Source organism: Scomber scombrus, chromosome 17 (assembly GCF_963691925.1).
Source record: "Scomber scombrus chromosome 17, fScoSco1.1, whole genome shotgun sequence".
In the NCBI taxonomy this organism is placed as follows: domain Eukaryota; kingdom Metazoa; phylum Chordata; class Actinopteri; order Scombriformes; family Scombridae; genus Scomber; species Scomber scombrus.
In genome coordinates, this window is record NC_084986.1 from 20,515,779 (window position 1) to 20,540,738 (window position 24,960).

Genomic DNA, 24,960 nt, shown 5'->3' on the forward strand with positions numbered 1-24,960 from the left:
TCTGTCATTTTTATACTGTTATAATGTCAGATGTGTGTGTGAAACATGGTCAAAATTCCAAAACTTTAGGTGAATATATGGAGAAGTTTCATGTCAAAAGCTCAGTCTACAGCCTGTCTGAATGATTCCTTTACTTCCCAATCGAACTGTCATATTGTTCACACATGCCCACAACCTGCCGCCTGTTTCGTACTCTTTGTAGCTATGATTGTATTTGAGAAGAAAAGAAGCAAAATCCAACTCTTTGTTTACCTAGCCTCCACAGCTGTGGGGCAGCTTCCCGGAGCTGTCCAATCAGAACAGAGTGGACTTATTGGAAGGAGGGCCTTAAAGAGACAGGACCTAAAATAGCCTGTTTCAGACAGAGGCTGAACTGAGGGGCTTCATAAAGAAACAATATAAGATAAATAAGGACTTTTTTTTAACTGTAAATCATGCAGATATTCCAGTAGAGCCCCAGAAAAAAATACAGACCTGAAAATGTGCATGTTATGTCCACAAATTATGTTTTCCCCCATCACTGAACCCATCACTGAGCTCAGACCTAAATGGCTTGTTCTCAGTGTGTCGTTAAGCTGGAGGTAATGAGAAGGGGCAGTCGGTGTTGGTGATTGCAGCTGTGTCTGAATGGAGGGCTGTAATTTGTTTTTACTTCTTTTTGTTTCTCCTGTGCACGGAAAATAACTCCTGCCAGTGTTTATACTTGACATTAGATTTTCATCAGAGCAAACAGGGCAAATCTACATTTTCAGATTAATCAGAGTGTGATGTTTTTCTCTGTTGTAGCCTGGCTTGGTCATTATTTATTTATTTTTTAGTTAAGAAAATAAAAAAATCTGGTAAAACTAATTCAGCCCACTAGACTGAAGAATCACTTGGGTGAAGAGAAGATTTTCTCCGAAGTGCAGCGAGGAGGATATTAAAGTGCATATCGACAACTAATCCCAAAGAAGACCTTAAGCGGGATCTTAGCTCTTATCCAGTTTACAGCAGTGTGAAGTAAACATATTCACCAACATATTAAAATGTTCTATCGTGAGGTATGTCAACATCTACAAATATTACCATTGTGGAATGATAATATGCTTCCTCTCCTCTCCTCTCCTGCAGCCTGCCAGTGCCATGCTAACGGCTCTGTATCTGAACTCTGCAATAAGGAGAACGGCCAGTGTCAGTGCAGAGAAAATGTGGTTGGACGACAGTGTGATGAGTGTGTGGTAAGTATTCTGACACAGATGCAAATACTCTTTGCACATGTTGCCAATAATTGCTGGTACCATCAACATTCCTGTCTAGACTTTTTATTCTTAATAAAAAGTTACTCTTCACTCTTATCGTAATTCTGCAAAATGACGTGTGTAATGGGATTCCAGTGGTTTTGAATGTTTTTAACCTCAATTACATCTATAGTGATGGTGCTCTTACCTGTGTAATACTTTATTTTTCTTACCATTTCACATCAAAGGTGGTATCAGGTTAACCATCACTGTGGTAGGTATCTGGTAGGTCAAAAGATGATTTATTCGAATTATGCTTACTGCTCTACTATGATTATGTTAAAAGGATAGGTTCACAAGTTTGTCTCAAAACAGCAGTCCACATGAACACTGAAACAGGGTATGCTTGCTGTAATCATTCCTCCTATTTATAATGTAAATGATGCAGACCAAAATCCACACTGTGTCAAAAGTTTATCTGAAGATAATATGAGACTGCAGCTGTCTGAGTTCGTCAAATAAAGTGCATCAAGTATAAAAATAAAAAAAAGTCCCTCTTTGTGTCTTGGTGGACGGTGTTTTCTTGTTCAGCTTCAGTGAAAGAATAAAATAAAGAGAGAATTTGGCACTAAAAGAGAGCAACTAAGTTTTAGCTACAGCCATCAGCCCCTAAAAGGTTCGGCTTTTAGGGGCTGATATATGACGATATCGTGCTGCATATGACGATGCAATGTTACATTATTATGTCTCAAAAAAACAAACCAAATCAAACCATTGAAGTTAATAGTTATAGTTATTTATAAATGTTAAAGTTTTTTGGTTCTTTTATTGGTGGAATGTATGTTGAAGAATAGTATTGTATTTTATCAAACTTTTTTTCTGTAGTTTGCTGCTTCTTTCACGCACTCACTTGGCCCCCTGTCTGCCCCCACTTCCTCTACCCATCTGCTCCCCCTTCCTCCATCCATCTGTGTTGTAATTGGTCCAGCCTAACTGCTGGTGGGATGCTGAGCGTCAGGAGTGTATGCCTTGTCGCTGCAGCCCTCACGGCTCTATTTCTCAACGCTGTGATGTTGAGGGACGCTGCATCTGTCGTCCCGGCTTTGTTGGCCGACGCTGTGACCTGCGTCGCCAAGGCTATGAGAGACGGGAGACACGTCGGCCCGTGGAGCGCATTCCCATGGCAGCTGTGCAGCAGAGATGGGGTGGCGCGTCCCGAACAGGGGGTTGTCCCAGGGGGGCGTACAGACCTAAGACAGGGGTAACACACCCTGCATGTGAATGACGGTGGTGTGTTTTAAATAGCATGGGTTTTCTTGGTGTGTGAACATTTTATAGATGCACTGACGTGTGTGGTTGAGCTTTACAGGTTTAAAACCCATTTTATGTATGTAACAGGTTTCATGGTGGTCACAAACATTGCGGTACATAAGAGTTTTACCATCATGGCTGTTTCTGTGAAAGACATTCCAGTTTGAAGTTGTTGCTTAGTGTAAGCAGTGATGTAAGGCTCAAAGGAACCAGAAAAGCACATTTATTTCAGATTTTAGTAGCATGTTCCAAAAAATGTCATGTTTGTTGTTCCTGGATTTGTGTTGTAGATGCCATTATTTTGGGCAAATCATGATGTGCATGACTTTTTTTTTGTAAATAACCACATTTATTTCAATCCAACTGAGCTGCACCTACTACAATTCACATTTTTATTTGGCAGCTTTTCATAAGATTTGTTTAAATTGAATTGGCTCATACTGTTCATACTATAGCCAAAGAGGCAGTTTATGAATGGCTGGGTCCAGTCTGATGAACCAACATTGCATGGCTTTGTCTTTTGTTTTTCCCTTAGCAGCAACAAGGGGGAATGTTCATGCCACTAGACAGCTGTCAAAGCCCCAAAGCCATTTTTGGCTGTCCTCTAAACGGAAACATCTTGAAAGGATTGGAACTTGACATTCTCAGCAAATCAAAAATGCTACCTCTTCATCCCCTCGCTTGTTCCCTTTATTCCTTTCCGTTCAGTCTTCCCAAACAAAACCTTTATAACCTCCTTAATGACTCCTCTCCAAATTGTATGTACAACCTGTTTCAATGTAACCTCTCTAATTGTCTATAATTGTGTGTCTCCAGCCTCAGACCCACGGCATTACCACAGGCGGACAGTGTGTCCCGTGTCACTGTAACTCATTTGGTTCCAAGTCGTTTGACTGTGATGAAAACGGTCAGTGTCGGTGTCAGCCGGGCGTTACTGGACCCAAATGTGACCGCTGCTCACGAGGATTCTTCAACTTCCAGGAGGGCGGCTGCACACGTAAGCTTAGACAGTGGGTTAGAAAGGGGAGGGATTCTTTAACAAGTAGGCTACCACTGGACAAAATCAAAGCATATAGATTTCACCTGTAGTTATAATTTGCAGTGACAATAATGTCAGCAATCTCAAAATGCTGTCCTCATTAAAGTGCTGCCTTGTTCTTATTTCTTTTTTAATTTAAAGTTTGCACCTAATGGTCTGCAAAAAAATAAAAAAAATACATTTTGTTGCATCATTTCAAAAATGCCTGCATACTCACATGAATCACATCATAGAACCAGTTTCATAATTTCATAGTTTCATTTTTTTGCCTACAAGCAGCACAAAGTTAAAACACTGTATAAAGAACATCAGCCTTTGTCTTCAGTTAAATGCTGCAGTATATTTTAATACACAGTAGTCTGTCAGTGTTTGCATTTCTTTTGTTATAGTATCACATGGATATAATAATATACAGTAGTTAGCATCTGTGCTGCATCTTCACAGTACTTAACTTACTTTGAAATATCATCAGTTTCCTGCAGAAACCCCAAACTTCCTATCCTTTAAAAGTTAGACTTGCAAAAATTATGAAGAACTCATAGTTTCATCGCCATTGATGATCATGTATTTTTGACATTACACTGTTATATAAATAGTTAAGCAACTCTCCCTAGCGTTATGAAATATACATTGTATCATAAGCTATCGCTACTTCAAACAAAATACCCATCCATGAATGCATATACTGTATATACATGATGGAAGGACAAAATGAAAGACAGGAAAGAAAGGGAGGAGGGGAGGAGGAAACGAGGGAGGAAGGGAAGCGATGAAGAATCAAAATTCCCGTACCTACTAGATGAAATGTTACTAAGAGAAACTGGTCTGCTGATTGGTATGAACATCTTTGAAGGTGGAACACACAGAATAATAATGACATGACCGATAAATTATGGAGCTAAAACATTTCTTATGCATGTTGGCTTGTGAACAAGTCGGACAGATGGTGATTATTGTATTTGAATAATGTTTTAAAAAAGAAATTTTAATGAATCAAAACAAATGTGGTCAAATTTATTAACAAACAGGCTCATCAATAAATGCTTTTTAAAAAACCACGGACACAAGTAAACAAACTAGAGAATGTGAGTGTGTCTCTTTTCCATTGAAACAGACAATTGCATTTATACATAAAGCTCAGATTTCTTTAGCAATCTGTTATTTGGGATTGTTCATTTTGTTGATTTCAGTTAATTGACATTATATATCAGAATACCAAAACTAGAAATCTGTGTTATTCATCGTACTCTGAACGCTCCAGGTAATTCAGTTTCATCTCCAAAAAGCAGTGATTTAAAGAGAAATCAGTTGGGCATATGTCTGTATTCACACCTCAAATTAAAGGTCAAGGTTTCCTCAGATTGTACAGCATGTCAGGTGTGTCCAACTTTCAGCAAGCTGGTGTTGGACATGGACCAGGTGCAGATGGATTTAATCTTGTTAAAGTAGCAAATGTGTGAACAGAATAAGTAGAATAGTGTCTGTAGAGAGTGTGTAGTCAAAAATTAAAGAATTTACATTTAGTTTGGTCATTTTAAAACCATTTGTTAGTAACGGGGGAAAAAATATTGATCAGAATGTTTTAAGCTGTTTGTTGTGAGACCTGAGTATTTTCACTATCATTGCCTGAGGGTTTCTTACGTCACCTGATAACCTTGTACACATTTTTAAGTGCCTATTTCCAGTCATTGTCTTTTTATAGAGGAAATAATATATTTATAATGTTCATATTATTAAATCACATGCTCTATAAACTCACTAACCCATGCAGAAGGTGCTGCAAACTTTATTTGTGCTGCCCAAAATGAGGATTAAGCATCCACTCACCCCAAGTATGACTATGAATAGCTTTCCCCCACATATCTGCTTATGCAATATATTAGTGATGCCAACTGCTATTGACAGCCAAGAAGAAGAGCCAAGAAGCAAGCCAGGAAGCTCAGTCATACAGGAGAAAGAAAAGATAGGGCTGAGAATGATTTGCTTTGATTCATTTAAAGATCACTACCACAGTGCTGCTGTCAGGTTGTAGGAATAAACATGCTGGCTACTGTTTAACATTCTTGTGAACGTCAGTGTACAAATATAATCCAGACTCTGGGCATGTTGTTTCCAAAAATAAAATGATTGAAACTTCCACATTACCAGCTGATAAAATGTAACTTTCAGTTCCCGGCTAAAGGAAACTTTCACAAAATAATGCTAATTTCTTGTATGCATGATTTCACTTCTTTTTTTTTTTGGGCATTAACATTTAAATTGAACTAGCACACATAGCGAGGAAAAGAGTCCTCTGGCATTGGCATCTGTGTTTGCTGGGGACTGGTGGTGATTGAATGAGTCGATTGGTAAGAAAGAAATCGTTCTGTAGTATGAACACCTCAATTTTAATGCGGTGACTCAATAAATGACCCTTTTAAATTTCTATCAAATCAAAACTATTTAAGTTGAATGTATCAATGCATGATGGTATATATATATATACTTTCTCTCCTCCTCTCCTCTCTTACAGCTTGCCAGTGCAGTCATGTGGGCAATAACTGCGATGCTACTACGGGACAGTGTATCTGTCCTCCAAACACCATCGGCGAGAGATGTGACCGCTGTGCTCCCAACCACTGGGGCCACGACATCATGACTGGATGCAAGGTAAGCTGGAATAGTAGTGGATGTAGTAGCAGTAGTTGTTAACAAATGTGTGCACTACTTGTGATAGAGATTGAAAACACACAGGAGGAATGGCAGGATAAAAAGGAAGGTATAGGCAAATCTAAAGAATACAAAGAAAGCTTTTGGGAGATTAATGATTTGTCAGCGTGCCATTTTAACAAATGTATTGTTTTGAACGAAAATGAAAAACAGTGACTTACTGGACCTGGAAATTTACTCTCCAGCATTCAGAAATAATCTGTACACTGTCAGTGATGATGGATAAAACCTGACTTTTTCCCATTTCTGCTATAATACCAGGAGTGAAATACTCAATCATCATAGACTATGTATGCGTGTGCTCGGTGCATTACTCTAGAATGATAACCCTAATAAATTTAAACACGAAAATAAAAACAATAAAGTATTCCAATTTATTCTCAATTTACACACACATTAATTCTTTATCTCATTTTCCTTTTTTTTCCTAATCATTTCTTCAGCTGGTTACCACTTTAATTAGTTTTTCTTTGTTTTTTTTTTAATGTTATACATGCCTTTTTTCATAGTTATTTCCTCTTCAACTCCATTTTTACCTCCTCTGTCTTTCTTAGTTTCCTTTCTCCACTCTTTTTTTGTATTCTCCCTCTCTTTTTATTCCCACACTCTGCTCTCTTCTTATCACGGCGCTTGTTTACACACTCCTTTCGCTGTATTCCCTCCCCTTTATCGCTTTTCTTTCTTTTGACTCTATCATTCTCATTTCCTCTTCCTTTTTCTGCTTTGTTTGTTTTTTATAACATGACTTTGTTCAAAGTGTTTGGAAAGTAATTGTTCTGCACTGAAGCTATCTCACCATAGGGCCCAGAGGCAGCAATAAAAAAGTAAACTATTAGAAGTTTACCAGTAGCACACTATTAGCAATTAGAGGCTTGGACATGAAAGTACGGTAAGAGTTACAACAGACTGATTCAGAAGAGAACATCGGGACAACAAAAAGGGATGCAACAGATCTAAGTGGGAACAAACACATTAAAAAGGAAGCAAAGACAACAGAAGAAAGTTAAACACATCAAAGCAGGAAGGTACAACATAGAACAGAACAGTATGTAACGTACAACAAAAAAACCCAACTCAAACAGAATAAAATAGACATAAAAAATGATTCAGTATGTAACCTTTCATTTATTAAAGATTATGAATAATGCTTAACGCTTGAAAAAAAGCCTTATCAGTGCCAAGTATACACAAGCATTGGCTCATAAATTGTCACTGAATCAACACACCATACAGAGAAAAACTGGGTCAAGTTCAAAATTAGCTGTAAGTGCCAAGAGTGTTTTCAGAATTTATATAAATCTTCACCAGCAGTTAATTCAATACAGAAGATCTTGTGATTTTACCACTTTTATTTTTTTTACTAAACTCATCAGATGGATTACTTAGCTTTGGATTTGTATTGTATTTCTGCAAACATCTATTTTGGTGTTGTTGGTATGTTTGATTGAGATATTTGTCAAGTCTAATATCATCTAATGTTTGGTCAGAAATTGTTTGATAGAAATGTTATGCTACATCAACAGTTGGTGTTAATAGGGAGTTTTTAAGGGGATTTCAGTCACAACAGTCATACTGTACATACATGTACCTGTACATGTACACAGCTACACTAAAAACAGTATTTTGACCTTTTTGACCTCAGACATGCATCCATCTGCTTTAAATGTAATTTTACAATTTCCTTTGGGCTACTTACAGACACTCTGTTGACTGCACTAAGGGACCAAGATAAATGTTTGCATTGTTCATGATTAAAAAAGGGTCTGTGTCAGTTGTTCTAACATCTGCTTCAAGTTCTTTTTTTCTTTTTTTTTAAGTGCATTGTGCCTTTGTGTTTGTGTGTTTGTGTGTTTGTGCGTGTAGGAGTGTGGTTGCAGTGAGGTCGGCTCAGTGAACCAGCAGTGCCATGTCAACACAGGCTGCTGCATCTGTCGTGACTCCTTCAGAGGAGAGAAATGCAACGAATGTCAGCTGGGGTACAGAGACTTTCCTCAGGTAAATAATTCATATGATTACTACAAATATTACTGTTGGCATGTTGCTCTCTCAACTGGCACTGGAGGGAATATCTGATGAGATTCGTTCATTGGGGAATTGAGAGTGTGTGTGTGGAACAATGGAGACAGATTCCTACAGATGTGATAATGGTAATACTGCTGATTTTAGCATAAACACCTTTTTATAAGCATTTGCTAGCTGCCTGATTGAGAGAAGCTTAATAGTGTCATCACACCGCTCATTTTCTGAGGTCACAAGTCCTCTTTATACCAAAGCCAAACTTTTCATCAGAGCCTCAGCTTGTGTTTATTTCTACAGAGGTACCCCCCTTGAAATGAAAAGATGACCAGCATAAAGGTGTAATTTAAAACAACAGTGAAGGAATTCAGTGCAGTGAGAATGTTTTAATATTTATTATATTTTTTTTAAACAGACCTTAAAGTGAAATTTGAGCCATCTTCCAACCCAGGCTCTATGCCACTGTTTTGCAAGTCCAGTGGCCTGCTGGGCCTAAGTTGACCCCCTGCCAGGCCTAAGCATTGGGAATTTAAACACATACAAGTAGATAGCTCAGTGTGCAAGTGTGAGAGATAGAGAGAGGGAGAGAGTGTTATGAGTATGAAGTTAGCAGTATAGTTGTGAGTTTTTGGTGGTTAATAAATGCTATAACATTTTAGTGACAACCCCCCCCACACACACACACACACACACACACACACACACACACACACACACACACACACACACACACACACACACACACACACACACACACACACACACACACACACCTAGCAAGCTTAACAACTTTTCTAGCTGAAACCCCTATTTATATTTGTCAAAACTCCATTGAACTTTGCACGGCTGCTAAACTGGCAGTTTCATTAAAGTCTGTTTGAATCGAAGGGAACAGAGACAGGGTTTCTTTGCCTTCAAAATGAGCATACCTTTATTATCAAATTTATTTTTTAATATTTGCCTCATTGTCTAGCTGATTTCAAGGTAGAGAGATATGAAAAGTTCATCATGACTTGCATTGTGATGAAATAAAAAGAAGCAAATGATCCTGGTGGCTGTTGAATCAGTGTGAGAGAAAGTTCATGGCCATTATGTTTTTTTCTCATTTTTTGGAACTTCAGACATATGAGAGGAAAAATTGGACAACTCTGTGTTTGGTGTTCAAATGAACTTCAGTGATGTTTCAGCTGACATGGGAGTGAGAAGATAATGGCATTTCCATTTTGAAGTGAAGTTTTAATGGTTTGGTGAAGCATAAAGCTAGGACACACTCTGGTAGCTCCTCTCTCAGCCTGTTACGTTGTTGATAACAGAAGCTTGGCGTCGTCTGCTTCCACTTTTCCCACAGTGCACCCGGTGCGAGTGTAACGTCGCAGGATCCGACAGCCAGACCTGCGACCTGGAGAGAGGAGTGTGTGCCTGCGCGGATCGGACGGGGAAGTGTAGCTGCAAGGTATAGCATACACACACACACTCACTCATCTAGTTTATTAAGGTCAAAACTCCAGCAACACGTTCAGTATGCAGAACAACTTTAGTTTAGTTAGTTAGTTAGTTAGTTAGTTGACAGAAAAGTATCTATGATTTTATAAATGAATCTGTGTGTCAAACTGATAAAGCTAGCCATATTCTACAACACATGAATGATGATTTGGAAGAAGCAATACCAAACATAAAGTGCCTGCATACTTAATCAATAAAGCTGTGTGCTTCAGCTTTATTTTTTATGGTCAATTACTGGGCTAAAAGGACTCAGCTGCTTCAAAAAATGAATAAATAAATAAAGTGAGCAGGTCATTTTTAGTCTTTAATTTTGTCTTATTGTCATCTTGGCAAGACTTGGTAAAACATTTTTTTCTTGACACAACAGGTGTCATATTAAGCAGGCTAATCACAATTGTCTCCTTCAGCTCTTTTTATTTGTGATTTGATAAGATCTGGGCAGTGATTGGTCTTTGTTTCCAACTTTCAAACTAGAAAATCAAGGTACTTATTCTAGAAACGATTTTTCGACGTGTTCTGAAACTATCCATTATGCAGATGAAGAATCGTACACAACAGCTAATTTAGTTAGTCACATTATCATCTTAAAACCCCACATTGTTTGCTGATCGTTCCAACACATATTAAATCCGGCTAAGCTGATTAACAGTAGATCTTTTCCAGATTTAAATCCTGTAATGGAGATGCAGTATGTATAGTAAGGCTATGTCAGTTTACTCATCCAATGACAACAACATAGTGACCACTGACATTCTGCCCGGTTACAACACACATCACAAAAAAGTGTGTTGTTTGTCATTTTGAATTCTACCAGAGAGGACGTAGATTTAATATCTACTGCAACATGGTCTTTCTGTCGCTTTATATGTGCTTGTTCAGAGTGTATGCATATGTGTTTGCCTTTTATAGTGTGTGTGTGTTTATATGTAATTATTCCAGTAAATGTCACAGCGTACAGTGTACAGGCATATGTTCTCTCTCTCACACACACACACACACACACACACACACACACACACACACACACACACACACACACACACACACACACAAACACGCACACAATTGATTTTTGAATTGATTTTTGTTTTTTAAGTAGAATCGTTACCAGATGTTAAGAGGTTTATTTGCTATACATATGTATATGTATATATATATATATATATATATATATATATATATATATATATATATTGGTGCTGCAAACACATTTCAAGAACATTTAAAGTTGCTGTTTTAAATGTCAGCCACTGTAGGAGTTAGATAACACACTGCAAAGCATCCATGCATCTTTACATAATTTATCCTTGTACATTCCTACTGAAATCTTATTTCTGTCAAGGCAAGTGGAGAAAAATGACACAAGGAGTTGAGATACTTGACTTTGAGATACTTGACTTTGACTTGATTTGTAAGGCAAATAGACTATGATTTTCTTAATCCTACTTTAGGAATCAGCAGTACTGGAATCTACATTATGCTTAAGATTGTTTTTCTATGTTGGTAAAATTGTCTCCACTAGAGGAATATGCTCTGTTAATAATCTGTGTAATAAATTACTAGACTGCAAGATTTGTTCAACTTGCAGGCATATGCCAGATGAAAGTCTGTAAACTATATTATAATTTATATATACAAATATTGTTGTTGAAAAGTAATACTGCGCCATGTGAGCATGTGTGTATTTGTGTGCATATGTGTGGGTTGCAATCAGAGCAGTGAAATGGTCCATATGTGAAAACCTGAGTTAGTTTGATATTCTGATGCTCCCTGTCACTGCCTTATCACTGTCTCTCTGACACACACACACACACACACACACACACACACACACACACACACACACACACACACACACACACACACACACACACCTCTGCTGAATACACATATAAGGCATAGTACGTTTCACACTTCTCAACCTCACTGTGACAAGCTGATTACATTAATACACATACACAATAAATGACAATATATTTAGTATATGACACACCTAGACTCAACACCTTTCATCTTTGCTGTCACTTGGTGATCACATTATGCCACACAGACAGCAACCAATGCTAAAACAAAATTTTGCATTCACGTACACACACACACACACACACACACACACACACACACACACACACACACACACACACACACACACACACACACACACACACACACACACACACACACACACACACACACATCTGGTTCATTGCCTGTAATGAGGTTTCAGATCACTGGGTGTCATCTTCAGTCTAAATGGGTAGGCGGTTGACTGCCTGTCAGTCGAACAGTCGTTCGATCTGTCACCTGTCTCTCTATTCATCTGTTACTTCTGCTGTCTATGACTCGTTAAGGTGGTTACCTGTCTGCTGTCTGTCTGTTTGTATGTCTCTATCTAAGGAAGTGTGACATGTCTGCATTTCCTCATGGCTTCAGTAGCATCAAGAAACTCTAAAATGAAATATGCCACATTAAAAAAATATCATATAGAGTACTGTGCAAAATTTGAATGCACTAAAAACTAATCTTAAGTAATCAATTAGTCAAAAAGCAATAAACTGCTGTAAATAATGAAGAAATGTATTAATTGCAGCCTGAGGAATAGCATAATAAGTGCCATTTTATTGAAAAAATAAACATAAAGTCTATTTACATTGACTGTATGAGCTTCTTCACTGTACTCTCACATTCTTCTGTTGTGTTTGCTCCTCACTCACTAACTTGCAGGACTTTTTGACAGGACCTTACATTAATTAGATGATGTTTTGTTGACAGCACTGTAAGTCTTTTTCTTAGCTGAGAAGGCTTAATACACAGCCCAGCTGTCCACAATCCCATTTTAGACCAGTTGGGTTTCAGGTTATTTACTCAAAATGTGAACATTCAGTGAAGTGAGATTCTTATCTGTACTTTAATGCAGCCAAGGCTTCCAATGCATTTTCTTTGTTGTCACCAAGTAAAAGTTTGCAAAATAATATCTAATTAAATTTGTTATGAGATGTAGCTTCTCAGGGAATTATGCCAAGGTGCTGGAAAGGAAGCTCGGGCCCATTGTTAAACCTCGTATTCAGGAGGAACAATGCAGATTCCTTCCTGGCCGTTGATCAGTGGACCAGCTCCTCACCCTTGCAGGGATACTTATGGGATCATGGGAGTTCGCACATCCAGTCTACATGTGCTTTGCGGACTTGGAGAAAGCTTACGACAGTGTCTCTCAAGGCATCTTGTGGGCAGTGCTGTGGGAGTATGGGGTTCCATCACTGCCAGCCATTCGGTCCTTTTATAACTGCAGTGAGAGCAGTGTCTGCATTCTCAGCAGGAGTTTCCGCTTTGGGAACCTCAGGATTGCTTCTCTGCTTTTTGCAGACGATGTGGTTCTGTTGGCTTCAACACACCGTGGCCTTCAACAGGCACTGGGATGGTTTGCAGCCAAATGCTAAGCAGCCAGAATTACAGTTAGCACCTCCAAACTGAGGCTGTGGTGCTCTGCTGGAAAAATGGAGTCTACTCCCTCTAGGTTGGGAGTGAGTTGCAGCCCCAAGTTAAGGAGTTCAGTTATCTTGGGGTATTGTTCACTAGTGAGGGTAAGATGGAGCGTGAGGTTGACAGGTAGATCAGTGCAGCATCAGCAGTAATGAGGGCATGCTACCAGACCATTGTGGTGTAGAAAGAGCTGAGCCAGAGGGCAAACTCTCAATTTACCAGTGGTCACAAACTTTGGGTAGTGACCAAAAGAACGAGACAGCAGATACAAGTGGTCGGAATAAGTCTCCTCTGGAGGGTGTCTGGACTCAGCCTGAGAGATAGGGTAAGGAGGTCAGACATCCGGAAGAAACCACTGCTGCTTTGCAATGAAAAGGTACCTGGTTAGAAGGCCACTTGGATGCTTCCCTTGTTGTGTTCCCAGCATGTCCAATTGGTAGGAGACCCGGGGCAGACCAAGATGCGTGGCGGACTGCATATCTCTCAAGGCACTGCATACAAGGAATCCAATAAGTGCTGTCTTGACCTCAAGCAGAATAAATAAAACACACTTTTTAAAAATCTAGCATGGTTGAACTATGTGGTATTGAAAGAACTACAATGTGTTAACTCACTCCTTTGTGTGTGTTCATGTCTGTTATTTTAGGAAAATGTGGAGGGACAAGACTGTGACCGCTGTAAGCCAGACACATTTGGGTTGTCAGTACGAAATCCAATGGGCTGCAGCAAGTGTTACTGTTATGGACTGACACATACCTGCACAGAGGCACAGGGTCTCATCAGGATGTGGGTGAGTACAAGTCTTATACACACACACATACACACACACATACATACACACAGTCACCATATCTAGACACCAATCCCACTTTCCAGTTTCTCTTATAACACTTTAGTAAGACACGATACATTAGAGTTTAATTTCGCTCATCACACTGATCCCCTTTATGCAAAGGATAATAGGTTAGGTTAATTAGGATATAGGCATGTCTTCAGAAGGGCAGGGATGTATTCTGTTACCACAGTCAGATTAAAAATACAAGTTAGGCATTCAACTAGTTTCGTAGCCCCCAATAATAAAAGCCTTGGCTCTAACTCATCAGCCCCAGTGAACTTTTTGGGTCAATAGAACAAATAGCTTTAAACACTTCATGATTCGTAAAAGGCTTCAACGAAAAGGTCTAAGTGCCTAATTTGTTTGCTCAGCAAGGTGTACTGTGATGAGAGACAGTGGGAGAAAATCCAGCATTTTAAAATAAATAACCTTAATAAAATGTTCATTAAATGCACACATTTTCTTTCCCACTGAGACAGTAGAGCCTTGAACAATTAAATTCAGTAAGGATGAAGTAGGACTGTGTGATAATGATTTAACCGTTTTCCAAATATTTGCTGGGTTTCCTTTACTTTCAGATAGTGTAGAGACATAAGATAATAATTTGGCATTTTGAATAATAGTAAGACACTTATGTTGTTGTTGATGAAAATATTGCCAATCATAGGACGATCAGGTTATGAGAATCCTTTCATGTAACATTTCAGCAATTTCCTAACAAAACTGGATTGTTGCTGTTTTGACTCTGAATTTCTTTAAAAGCACATACTTGTCTGCAGTGGAATGAACTTTTTTTATAAAATAATAAATCAAATTGTAATTTTGTGGACTTTTGGAGTGGAGAGGAAACAAAACACAAGACTGGTTGGGGTTTATTGGTTATAATAATATCTAGAAGTGGTCTCTTTCCGCATTTTTTTTTGGATATGGCAGAGTAGGGGGGAAAAATAAACTGTGAGATTGAATTCATTGCAGAGACTTTTTAGATGATCAGACACATTAGTTAAATTATTGTTTACCCAGGATAAGAAGTTCTGAAATTTTATGGCTGAACACCACATCAAAAAAATATCAATTGCACCCATAGGTGGAAAGGGCGAATACTACCACAAAACAACTAGTCCGTTTTCAGTATCATTATTCCCCAGAAAAACACTTAGAAACAGATAAACAACTTTTCACAAAAATGGCAACATCTCCTCCCATAGTAGTAGGCCAATCACTATGAAAAACACTATAATCATCAAGACAAATATGAGCATTTTTAACTTTGTTTGATCATGTTTGTTCATGTTTCTGAAAACACAAAACTGTGACAGACTTTAATATCGTCCATTTAAATTTTGATTTCATTAACGAAAACTGTGACTAAGTATGTTGGTCAACAACCTTTTTTCTATGACTAATATATGACCCTAGCACTAACTGTGACTATGTCAATATATAGTATTGTTGCCAAAAAAAAAAGACAAAGCTCTGCTAATTCTCTGAGGAAGACGTTTCATCTCCTGTAAATTCTTCTCAATATTTCCATCATTTAAAAGCTTTTAATATGAAGTGGCAAAAGCAGGACATTTTCTGCAGGCAAATCAGAATAGACCAAGCTCATCGGGATGGGGGCCTTTAAGAGACAGGAGTTAAAACTGGCTGTTAAGAGACAGAGGCTGAACTGATGGGCTACATAAACAGCCAGTATACAATGAATGTTGAACCGTGAATCATGAAAACCCTCTCTAGTGGAGATCCACAGTAAAAATATAGAGCTGGAAATGAGCCTAATATGTTTTTGCAGTTAGTGGAGGAAAGTCCTCCTCAACAACAGCGTATTGTGCCTTTTTAGATGTTTCACAGATGTAAGGCAAGTGAGATGCAACGACTCTTAATAAGCTTTAAATCGGTGAATAAAATGTTGTCTCAAACTCTGATGATGTCGCCAATATGGCAAGCTAAGTGGACAAGCGGCCAAAAGTTGTTGATGGTTTTTTGCAGTTTCTGATATCTGGTGGATCCCTCAGAGGGAGAAAGCCGAGGTACAGAGTAAGTAGAGGGAGTCCCTCTGCTCTACTTGAATCAGCCTTAGCAAGTGACAAGGACAGTCTGGATTGTCAAGGCCACAGGAGACCTCTTCAGTACTGAAAATCCATCCATCACAGCTTCAACCGCGAGTAAGCATGGTCCGTTGCAGTAGTAAAAAAAAACATTACTAATGATGAGGACTATGTCTCTATGGACACCATGAAAGAGATAATGGAACAGCACAAGTTATTTTATGTGGAAATGCTATTTACAGACAAGAAGACAAACTTCCTGACCTTCAGCATGATGATCCCACAATATACAACTACTACAATTGATTGAATCATGAAAGAAGTACAAGAGGTCAAATCCCACTTTCAATTTTCTCAAGCCAAAATGAATGATTTGACAGAGCAATGGAGAAGAAAGATGGTACATTTGAATCACAACTACTCATTACATCCCATAATTCAATGCAGTAGTAATGGCAACAACAACAACAGACAATAGTGGACAGTGACCGAGGCAGCTCTGGCGTCAATAACGCTTCTATTTAAGTAAACTTTCATTTTGTGAAATTAGTTTTGGAAATTAGTTCAGACTTTATGATTGGCGCTACCATGGTTTCGTGTCTCCAGCTGGCAAGAAAGCTCTCAGGAAGTGATGTGATAATTACAGCTCATTCATCTGAAAAGATACATACTACTGGTTATTCACACAAAAGTATGTTGAACGATAGTACACATATTGGGTATGTACTGTAGTGCATTGTATGCAATTTTGGATATAGCATATGTCCCCATTTTTACTTTGTCTAAACATATTGATAGATACATTCAAATTGTGTATTCTACATTGCTGCTGCCTGGAGAAGACCACTTTTTAAGTTCCTGGAGGGTTTTTAGGCAATTCTCCTTCACATTCCCTTGCAAATTATTTAGTGTCTTTTAAAAGAAAATCACATGTGTAAATAAGAAATAGAAATGAATGTTGATGTTCAGAAGATATGTTTACCATGTTCAATGTGGAATTTTGCCTCACTGAATGGTCAAAGTTAAAATCAATAACCTTTCTCACATCATGAACATGGATTTGTTTCTGATGTTTCCCCTATTTATTTAAATTAAGTTAAACCAATTTAAAACTCAGAAATGGCTCAAGATAGGCTGGTTTAAACTTGATTTTGAATCATTAAAACACAAACCAAAACACCAGCTTTAAGTCAAAAACACAAGTATGTAAGTCTGGCGGACATCATCGGACAGGCAGTCAGCAAGTCAATTATTGAGTGGTGGCCTGTTTTTAATAAAGGCCCTCCATCTCGGAAACGGTTGCCGTCGGCGATAAACTGGCGTTTCCGTGGTAACCATAGAGTTTTCAAATGGTGTGTTGTGAGAGGATTCATTTGAACGACAAACATTCACTTCATTTATTGTTGACAGAGAGAGAGAGCTGGACAGAGAGAGAGAGAGAAAGAGAGAAAAAATGGAGTTTATTGGAAAGAGGGAGATTTTCTCTGAACCACTGAATCGTGAGATTACACTGAGTGGAGTGGGGCACACACACACACACACACACACACACACACACACACACATACACACACACACACACACACACACACACACAGTCACCATATCTAGACACCAATTCACATAAACTATAAAAACACAGTACACATGCATTCACATAGACACACACACACACACACACACACACACACACACACACACACACACACACACACACACACAGACATACGCACACACTCACACTGCATGAGATTACACAGAGGTTAGAGGAAAGGGACACTTGTGCACACACACACACACACACAGTGACCATTTCTAGACACCAATTCACATAAACTACAAAAACACAGTACACACGCATTCTCATACACACACAGACACGCACACACACTCACACTGCATGGGATTGCACAGAGGTTAGGGGAAAGGGACACTTGTGCACACTAACATGCACACTCACACACACACACACACAAAGATTCTGCCATATACGCAGGGTTTTCTTATTTATCTGTGATAGGATAACTGCATGTGTGATTAAAGGAATAAATCCTGGTTGTTAAATACTGCTGTGTGGATCTGCACTGATAGCTTATAATATGGAAAAATCTATAAAGAGCAAAAATAAGGTACACTGATAAGAAAATAAAGGAAAGAGTGATTTGGAGAGGAGAAAAAAATCTGATTTTGCACTTAATGAATGACAACCATTTTCTAATGAGATTAATGAGATTGTTAACATTATAAACTTACCTACACACAATGTGCTAAAGTTAATGATTTACTTCCTGAAAAACATATTCATTGTCTACTTTAATACACAGAATCCCATATTAGTTTAATAAAAATACTATCTTTATTGCAGTACTGCATGTTTTTGCCAAAGAAATGTATAAAAACCTTGAATGATAAATGATTTTAAATATAGTTGAGTTCAGTACACATAGGAAACAGCACATGTGTCCGTAACACAGTTATCAAACGTTGCATGCAACATAAAGAAGCAAAAATAAGTGTGATACAGAAAATAGTCATGTACAAAGCTATGGTCAGGTGGAATTCATTGCCAGTGCATATTGAATTTTAGTTATAACAGTGTCTCCAAATAATTCCAAATAAGAAATATATTTTAGTTTTAAATACTAAAAACTTTGAGTCTAATATTTTAATGTTTAGTTTTGGAAACAAGTAGTAGATTTGGTTATTTATTGTATTTTTACTTTATGGATTCCACAGTGAATTTCCCAGGGTTTGTATGCTGTGTTACTTAGCATCCTATTATATGTGCTTTATATCTGATCTTAATTTAGTTATTTAGATTAAACCAAACATGCATTGCTTGTTTATGGCAAAACTATTTCAAATTAATAATTCAAACATATCACTTATATTGGAGTGGAAATTGCCTTACCCAAAACTCAATTAAATTATTTATTATTTATTTAAATATAAATGTGTATTTAGGAGCATTCGTTTTACTGAAACAAAATTATACATTTAGATTTTATCACATGTAATGTTTTGATTTTGTAGTTATCTAAAGGAAAATATAAATGACAAACCAATTAAGAAAGCTACAGTACATAAATATGTGGCATTTCATTTTTTTAAAGTGATAGTGGAGTAATATGTGTGACTGCCTCTCTGTTATACAGCCATGTGTGTGGCCAGTGTGTCCAAGCTATAGTAACTTAATAGATTTCAAAAGCGCACTCTTCCATAATGCCTCGGATATTATTCACACTATATCAACATATCAACAGTGCTGGACTACAAGGACGGAAAGACATCCAACAGATGAATCTATTTTTAAATCAGTCCACTCAACCACAACCCACAGTCAATAATAAAACCTGATATAATTAAAGTTTTATTGAAGTATCAAAACATAAAGTGAGAGACAGAGTGAATAAGAAAGAAAGGAGTAGATTTTCTCCAGATTGTCAGTAATAACTCAAATACCATTCACACAACAGAGATCAAGACTCATTGTGACACCATCAGTTTCAAGTTATATTTAGATATGGAAAGACACGTACATTAACTGACCTTGACCGCAAATGTTACTGCAAGAGCATTCCTCACACTAACCGAATAAAAACACAGGTTATGTTGCCAAAGCATAATCCCAATTGCACTAAAATCATAGTTATGTGATGGTTTAACAAAAATGAAATTAAAAAAAAATACTTCAGGGTCGTGTCATTCAGAGAAGGCACTATATGAGAAGATATACCCTGCTGACATCACCAAAAAAAGAAAGAAAAGGCAAGAGAGTCATTTTCTGTTCTGACACTTCTGTGTCTTAAAGCTTTTTTCTGTTTATGCCTCTGATACATCAAATGTGACACATTTGTGGGGTACATACAGTATATAATGATGCATTTAAATGTTGATGTGTGACATGCCTCCCCTGCTAATCTCAATGACCCATGTTTTAAGTTTCAACTAAAAGCCATCAAATTTACCTCAAAAGTTAATAACATTGTCTGTTAAGCAACACACAATAATCCACATGTTGTAATGTAAATGACTAGAATGCCCATACCTACATTATTCAAATGCATTTGATGGATTTACAAAAACAAGCTGCCACAGAACGTTTGAGATTTTTGGATAACATGGTGCCAGACAGTATTTGGACACGAGAAGGTATCCTCCATGTCTCAGTTAAAGGCTTGCATCAATGATGGTGCCATTTGGCTAGTTTTGAAAGCTGCATATCTATCCTTCACTAGTAAGAGTATTCCACAATCCTCTGTGACTACAGTTTAAACAAGACCCAAACCAAAGACTTTTCCATCAATGTCTTCCAAAGTCAAAAAAACAGCAAGGGTGGAGTGGTGAGGAAAGAAGAAATTCTAAATAAAGAAATAACGATATTTACATGAGTTATGGAAACATGGTAAACAGGGTTGGTTTCTAGTATGGAATACTAAGGCGGCTAATTTCTGCCTCATGCCAAAAGCTGAAATCATGTTATATTTAAGAGCTACTCGTGTTATCACTGCTCTCCCACTTCAACAATGCTGTGCTCTTTTCTCAGTCAGTCTGTCATCAACTACCTCATGATAAAACATGTTACTGAAAAAGAGCGTAGATGAAAGGAGTCAGCCTTCAAAATACAACAAAAAAACTTTGTCATCACATTTTTAAAATGTAAAAATAATTTGATTATATTAATTAATGAATGGATTATCAAAACCGTTACATTTCTCAATGTGCTTCCACAGCTTAATCTAAAGCTGTCCTCTAAATCCCTCTCATTCAGTTATTAACCTCTCCTCATACTGTACGATTATTCATTTAATCATTTTCGCACCTATAATAATGTAGCATTGTTGAATTGTTAGGAGAGAGTAGCATAGATGATATGGACACTACTTTTTTCATTCCATTGTGGATTTTGTGAGGGAACTATAGTGGATAAATAACACACTCAGAACCAAAATATACTTCTAGAAATCCTACTTTACTATTAGGTATTTACTTATATGCTCTGTGCCCATGTACAGCCAAATTCACTTTTATAGGCAACATGATATGAATGGGTTCTAGTGCATAGTAATAGTCTCTCCAACAGAAATTATAGGCCTTAACATCTGGGAACAGGGGTTCAACAAGGTTCAACAGGACATTTCATTAATATTGTCATGATTCTTGTGTGTTCTAGTTAGCACTGAAGCCAGAGCAGAATGTGCTCCCCCTGGTGGATAAATCCAACACCGTGGAGACAAGGAGAGGGGTGAGCTTCCAGCACCCTGAGATCCTCGCCCATTCAGAACTGGTCACCTCAACTCTCTCTGAACCTTACTACTGGAAACTGCCAGAGCAGTTCAGAGGCTCCATGGTGAGAAATCTCACTGTGTTTGTGTTTAAGTTAAAAAAAAAACAACCCTGTAATATCAGCACAGTCTTGGTCTTCAATCAATTGTGTACATCCTTCTTCAGATCACAGCGTACGGTGGGCAGTTGAAATATGCAGTGTATTATGAGTCCAGAGACGAAACTGGTCCTTCTTCATACGAGCCTCAGGTCATCGTTAAGGGCGGCCCCAACCGTAACGTAGTGATGACACGCCACATACCAGGACTCCAGATTGGCCAGCTCACACGCCACGAGATCGACATGACAGAGGTACAGTAAGGCTTTGGACGAAAGTGGGTTACTGGAAAATAATGGAAGAAAAAATTTATTAAATTCTATTATATATTAACCACAAAAATAATTTAACTTAATAGAATATTGATCGTATTGGCAAGCTCTGTCAGTCAATACAAACAGGGTCGGTTACACTGGTAATACACTGTAGTAAGTAAGATTGAATTGTTGTGTTCATTGTGTGTGTGTGTGTGTGTGTGTGTGTGTGTGTGTGTGTGTGTGTGTGTGTGTGTGTGTGTGTGTGTGTGTGTGTGTGTGTGTGTGTGTGTGTGTGTGTGTGTGTGTGTGTGTGTAGCATGAGTGGAAGTATGCAGATGGGCGGTCTATGACTCGAGAGGACTTCATGGACATTTTGTTCTATGTGGACTACATCCTAATTAAGGCATCACACGGAAACTTAATGAGACACAGCCGGTAAAACACACCACACACACACACACACACACACACACACACACACACACACACACAAACACACACACACACACACACACACACACACACACACACACAAAGTTACATGTGCGTCTACACAGTGTGGACCACTATCAAATAAGAAATTTGACAGCTGAATAAAGTATAACCTGTGGGAAAAGTCTTCCCTTTCATTTGCATCTCAAGGGGTATTAATGAAATTGTCACTACTAAAGGCCATTTTCACAGCAGAAATATTAAGACCTGCTGCAAATAATCCCCATAGTCCTGTTAGGATATCCCACACTAAGCATCTAAATAGGAGGAAAGTACCTCTATTTAATCTAAATGTCCCAGGAAAGCACTGCTATTAGAAACATGCATGCATCAGACATATAATGTGATGATTACTTTGTGCCTTCTCTCTCACAGTATTTCAGAGATCAGTCTAACAGTGGCAGAGGAAGGCAGACCCACCAAAGAGAGCGAGAAAGCCCATCAGATAGAAAAGTGTGAATGTCCAGCTGGATACTCGGGACTTTCCTGTGAGGTACGGCGTCCACAACTAAACATACCAAACATACATACATACCAAAGCTACATAGTGCACAAAATCTACAAAAAAACTACAAAGAAATCCAATACAGGTAAGCAGTACTTTTGTAAGTACTTTTTGGAGGACAAACCATTGTAACCTAAATCACCTTTCAGACCACAGAATTGGGTCGTAACTGATCTTAATGGTCCGAACGCTTGCCAGAATACAAGATCCAGCAGGTGCTGTTTGAAACTGCTTTGTAATGACATATAGAAAATTCTGCGTTGGTAGACACAAAGACATGAGAGATAATCACTCACAATATACCCAATGAATATGAATGTAAAAATACATCAAGTTTCTGTTACTTAGTCCTAGTATTTTAGATTATTTGTGTGATGAAATGTCCTCATTACAACAAGAAAATCAAGAAGTATATCACTTTAAGGGAATAGTACAAAAAAAGGATTTACCATTTGTACTGACAGATGTTTATAGCATATATTTTGCATGTAACATTACAAACATGAATAACTGCATGAGTTCCTCTCTCTCATTCCCTCAGTGCTCAGAGGAATAAATCATTTTTTCTGCTGGCTTTACACCCTGAGAGAATGTAAACATGGAGGTCACAGACTAGGCTTTCAATAATATCTCACAACTTTCCAATTTACATTTCTCTCCTGATTTTTTCTTTATATTATATTTTTTTTTTTGCTTTGCTCAGCCAGGATTAAGCCTCCCTGAGCATCTTGTCCACTCAGTTGTGATTTTGTCAAAGCAATTGACTTTCAGCCACGTCCAGCTCCTTCTCTTAAGCCACAGAGAGCATATAGGAGTGACTCAATCTTCAGTTTAATGAGGATTTTGTAGAATCAGCTTATGATACACCGCTGCAACAGTTCTGAGCAATTCCGCTGGACGTCGGCGCCTGAGAGTCTTTTAAGTATTATTGTGTTAATATAAAAAGAGTACGTGGCTTGCCAGCAAACTTTTAACTATATTTTTCAACCTCTGTTTCACTTTGTCGCCTGTTACTTCGAGTGCAGAGGGGCACCCGTATATATTGCCTGAAAAAAAATGTATTCATGTACATAATTTAGAAGCTACAGATACTGTTGAAAAAATGCCAAATCGAAGCCAAATAGCAAACGGTAGCTAAACTTGAAATGTTCAGGTCGTAGAGGGCTTGGCTGACAGATGGCCATTCTATTTGTAGCTGCCGTCGTTGTTAATAAAGTATTTTTAAACGGGCGTTTAGCGCTAGCAGAGGGAACAGATGGCTCTTTAAATGGACTCCATTAATTATTACTGAGCAGGAGAGAGAGGGAGAGAGAGTTACCTTGCATGTCTGTGTATGCATCTTGATGTGAGGGTGTGTGCATGTGTGTGCTCAAAAGTTACTGAAGGGAATAACTCTTAATTGTGCGTATGTGTGTGTATGTACGAGTGGTCAACAGTTGCCTAGAGAAATAACAATTAAAGATAATTATGGGTCCATGCATAGGGTGTTAATTAGAACACGTGTGTATGTGCGTGCATTTAAATATCATACATAGTGTGTTGTGACTGTAGGATCAAATGCTACCAAAATTGGATCTTACAGTGTATTTATATGTTTTCAAGCTTTTCTAAATCTCTACCTTTATTGCGTCTTTGTGTTTCTGTCTATCTGTGTGTGTGTGTCTTTTTCTCACTCTCTCTCTGCAGGAGTGTGCTGCAGGTTTCTACCGTCTTCGCAGCGGTTCCCTGGCATCTGCTCCAGCGTCCAGTGTGCCCACCGCTGCTGGTATGGGCAGCTGTGTTCAGTGCCAATGCAGTGGGCACTCATCCACCTGTGACCCTGAGACATCCATATGCCAGGTAAATGAACGTGTGTGTATGTGTGTGTGTGTGCGCGTACGGGAGCATTTTGTCACTGGAGACCCTCATAGAGCCATATGCTACGTAACTGGAAAAGATAGTGAGGTGAGATGGAGAAGAAGGTGTGTGTGTGTCCGTGTGTGTGTGTGTGTGTTGGGTAGGATGTCAGGTACTGTAATTAGCCCTGCAATAATTAACGACCCTGGGCTTATTCGTATTTTGCATAATTTCCTCTCCTCTGGATCTGACCCAAAGCTAGATGACTACTTTTATAAAGAGAGAAGATGAAAATATGAGAAGATGAAATACAATTAGAACACATGACA

The 24,960-nt window shown here is 38.2% G+C and overlaps 1 protein-coding gene across 1 annotated transcript in view; it reads left to right on the top strand.

Moving 5' to 3' along the window:
• The window catches only part of lama2 (laminin, alpha 2), a 189,317-nt gene that overhangs the window by 105,251 nt on the left and 59,106 nt on the right, over positions 1–24,960 (top strand). Inside the window, exons 23-34 of the mRNA XM_062436956.1 lie at positions 1,111–1,217; positions 2,206–2,478; positions 3,345–3,525; positions 6,080–6,216; positions 8,140–8,271; positions 9,641–9,745; positions 13,922–14,069; positions 21,336–21,508; positions 21,610–21,795; positions 22,115–22,233; positions 22,666–22,783; positions 24,482–24,634. Coding sequence (XP_062292940.1) covers positions 1,111–1,217; positions 2,206–2,478; positions 3,345–3,525; positions 6,080–6,216; positions 8,140–8,271; positions 9,641–9,745; positions 13,922–14,069; positions 21,336–21,508; positions 21,610–21,795; positions 22,115–22,233; positions 22,666–22,783; positions 24,482–24,634 — 1,832 coding nt within the window. The remainder of the gene's footprint in view (positions 1–1,110; positions 1,218–2,205; positions 2,479–3,344; positions 3,526–6,079; positions 6,217–8,139; positions 8,272–9,640; positions 9,746–13,921; positions 14,070–21,335; positions 21,509–21,609; positions 21,796–22,114; positions 22,234–22,665; positions 22,784–24,481; positions 24,635–24,960) is intronic.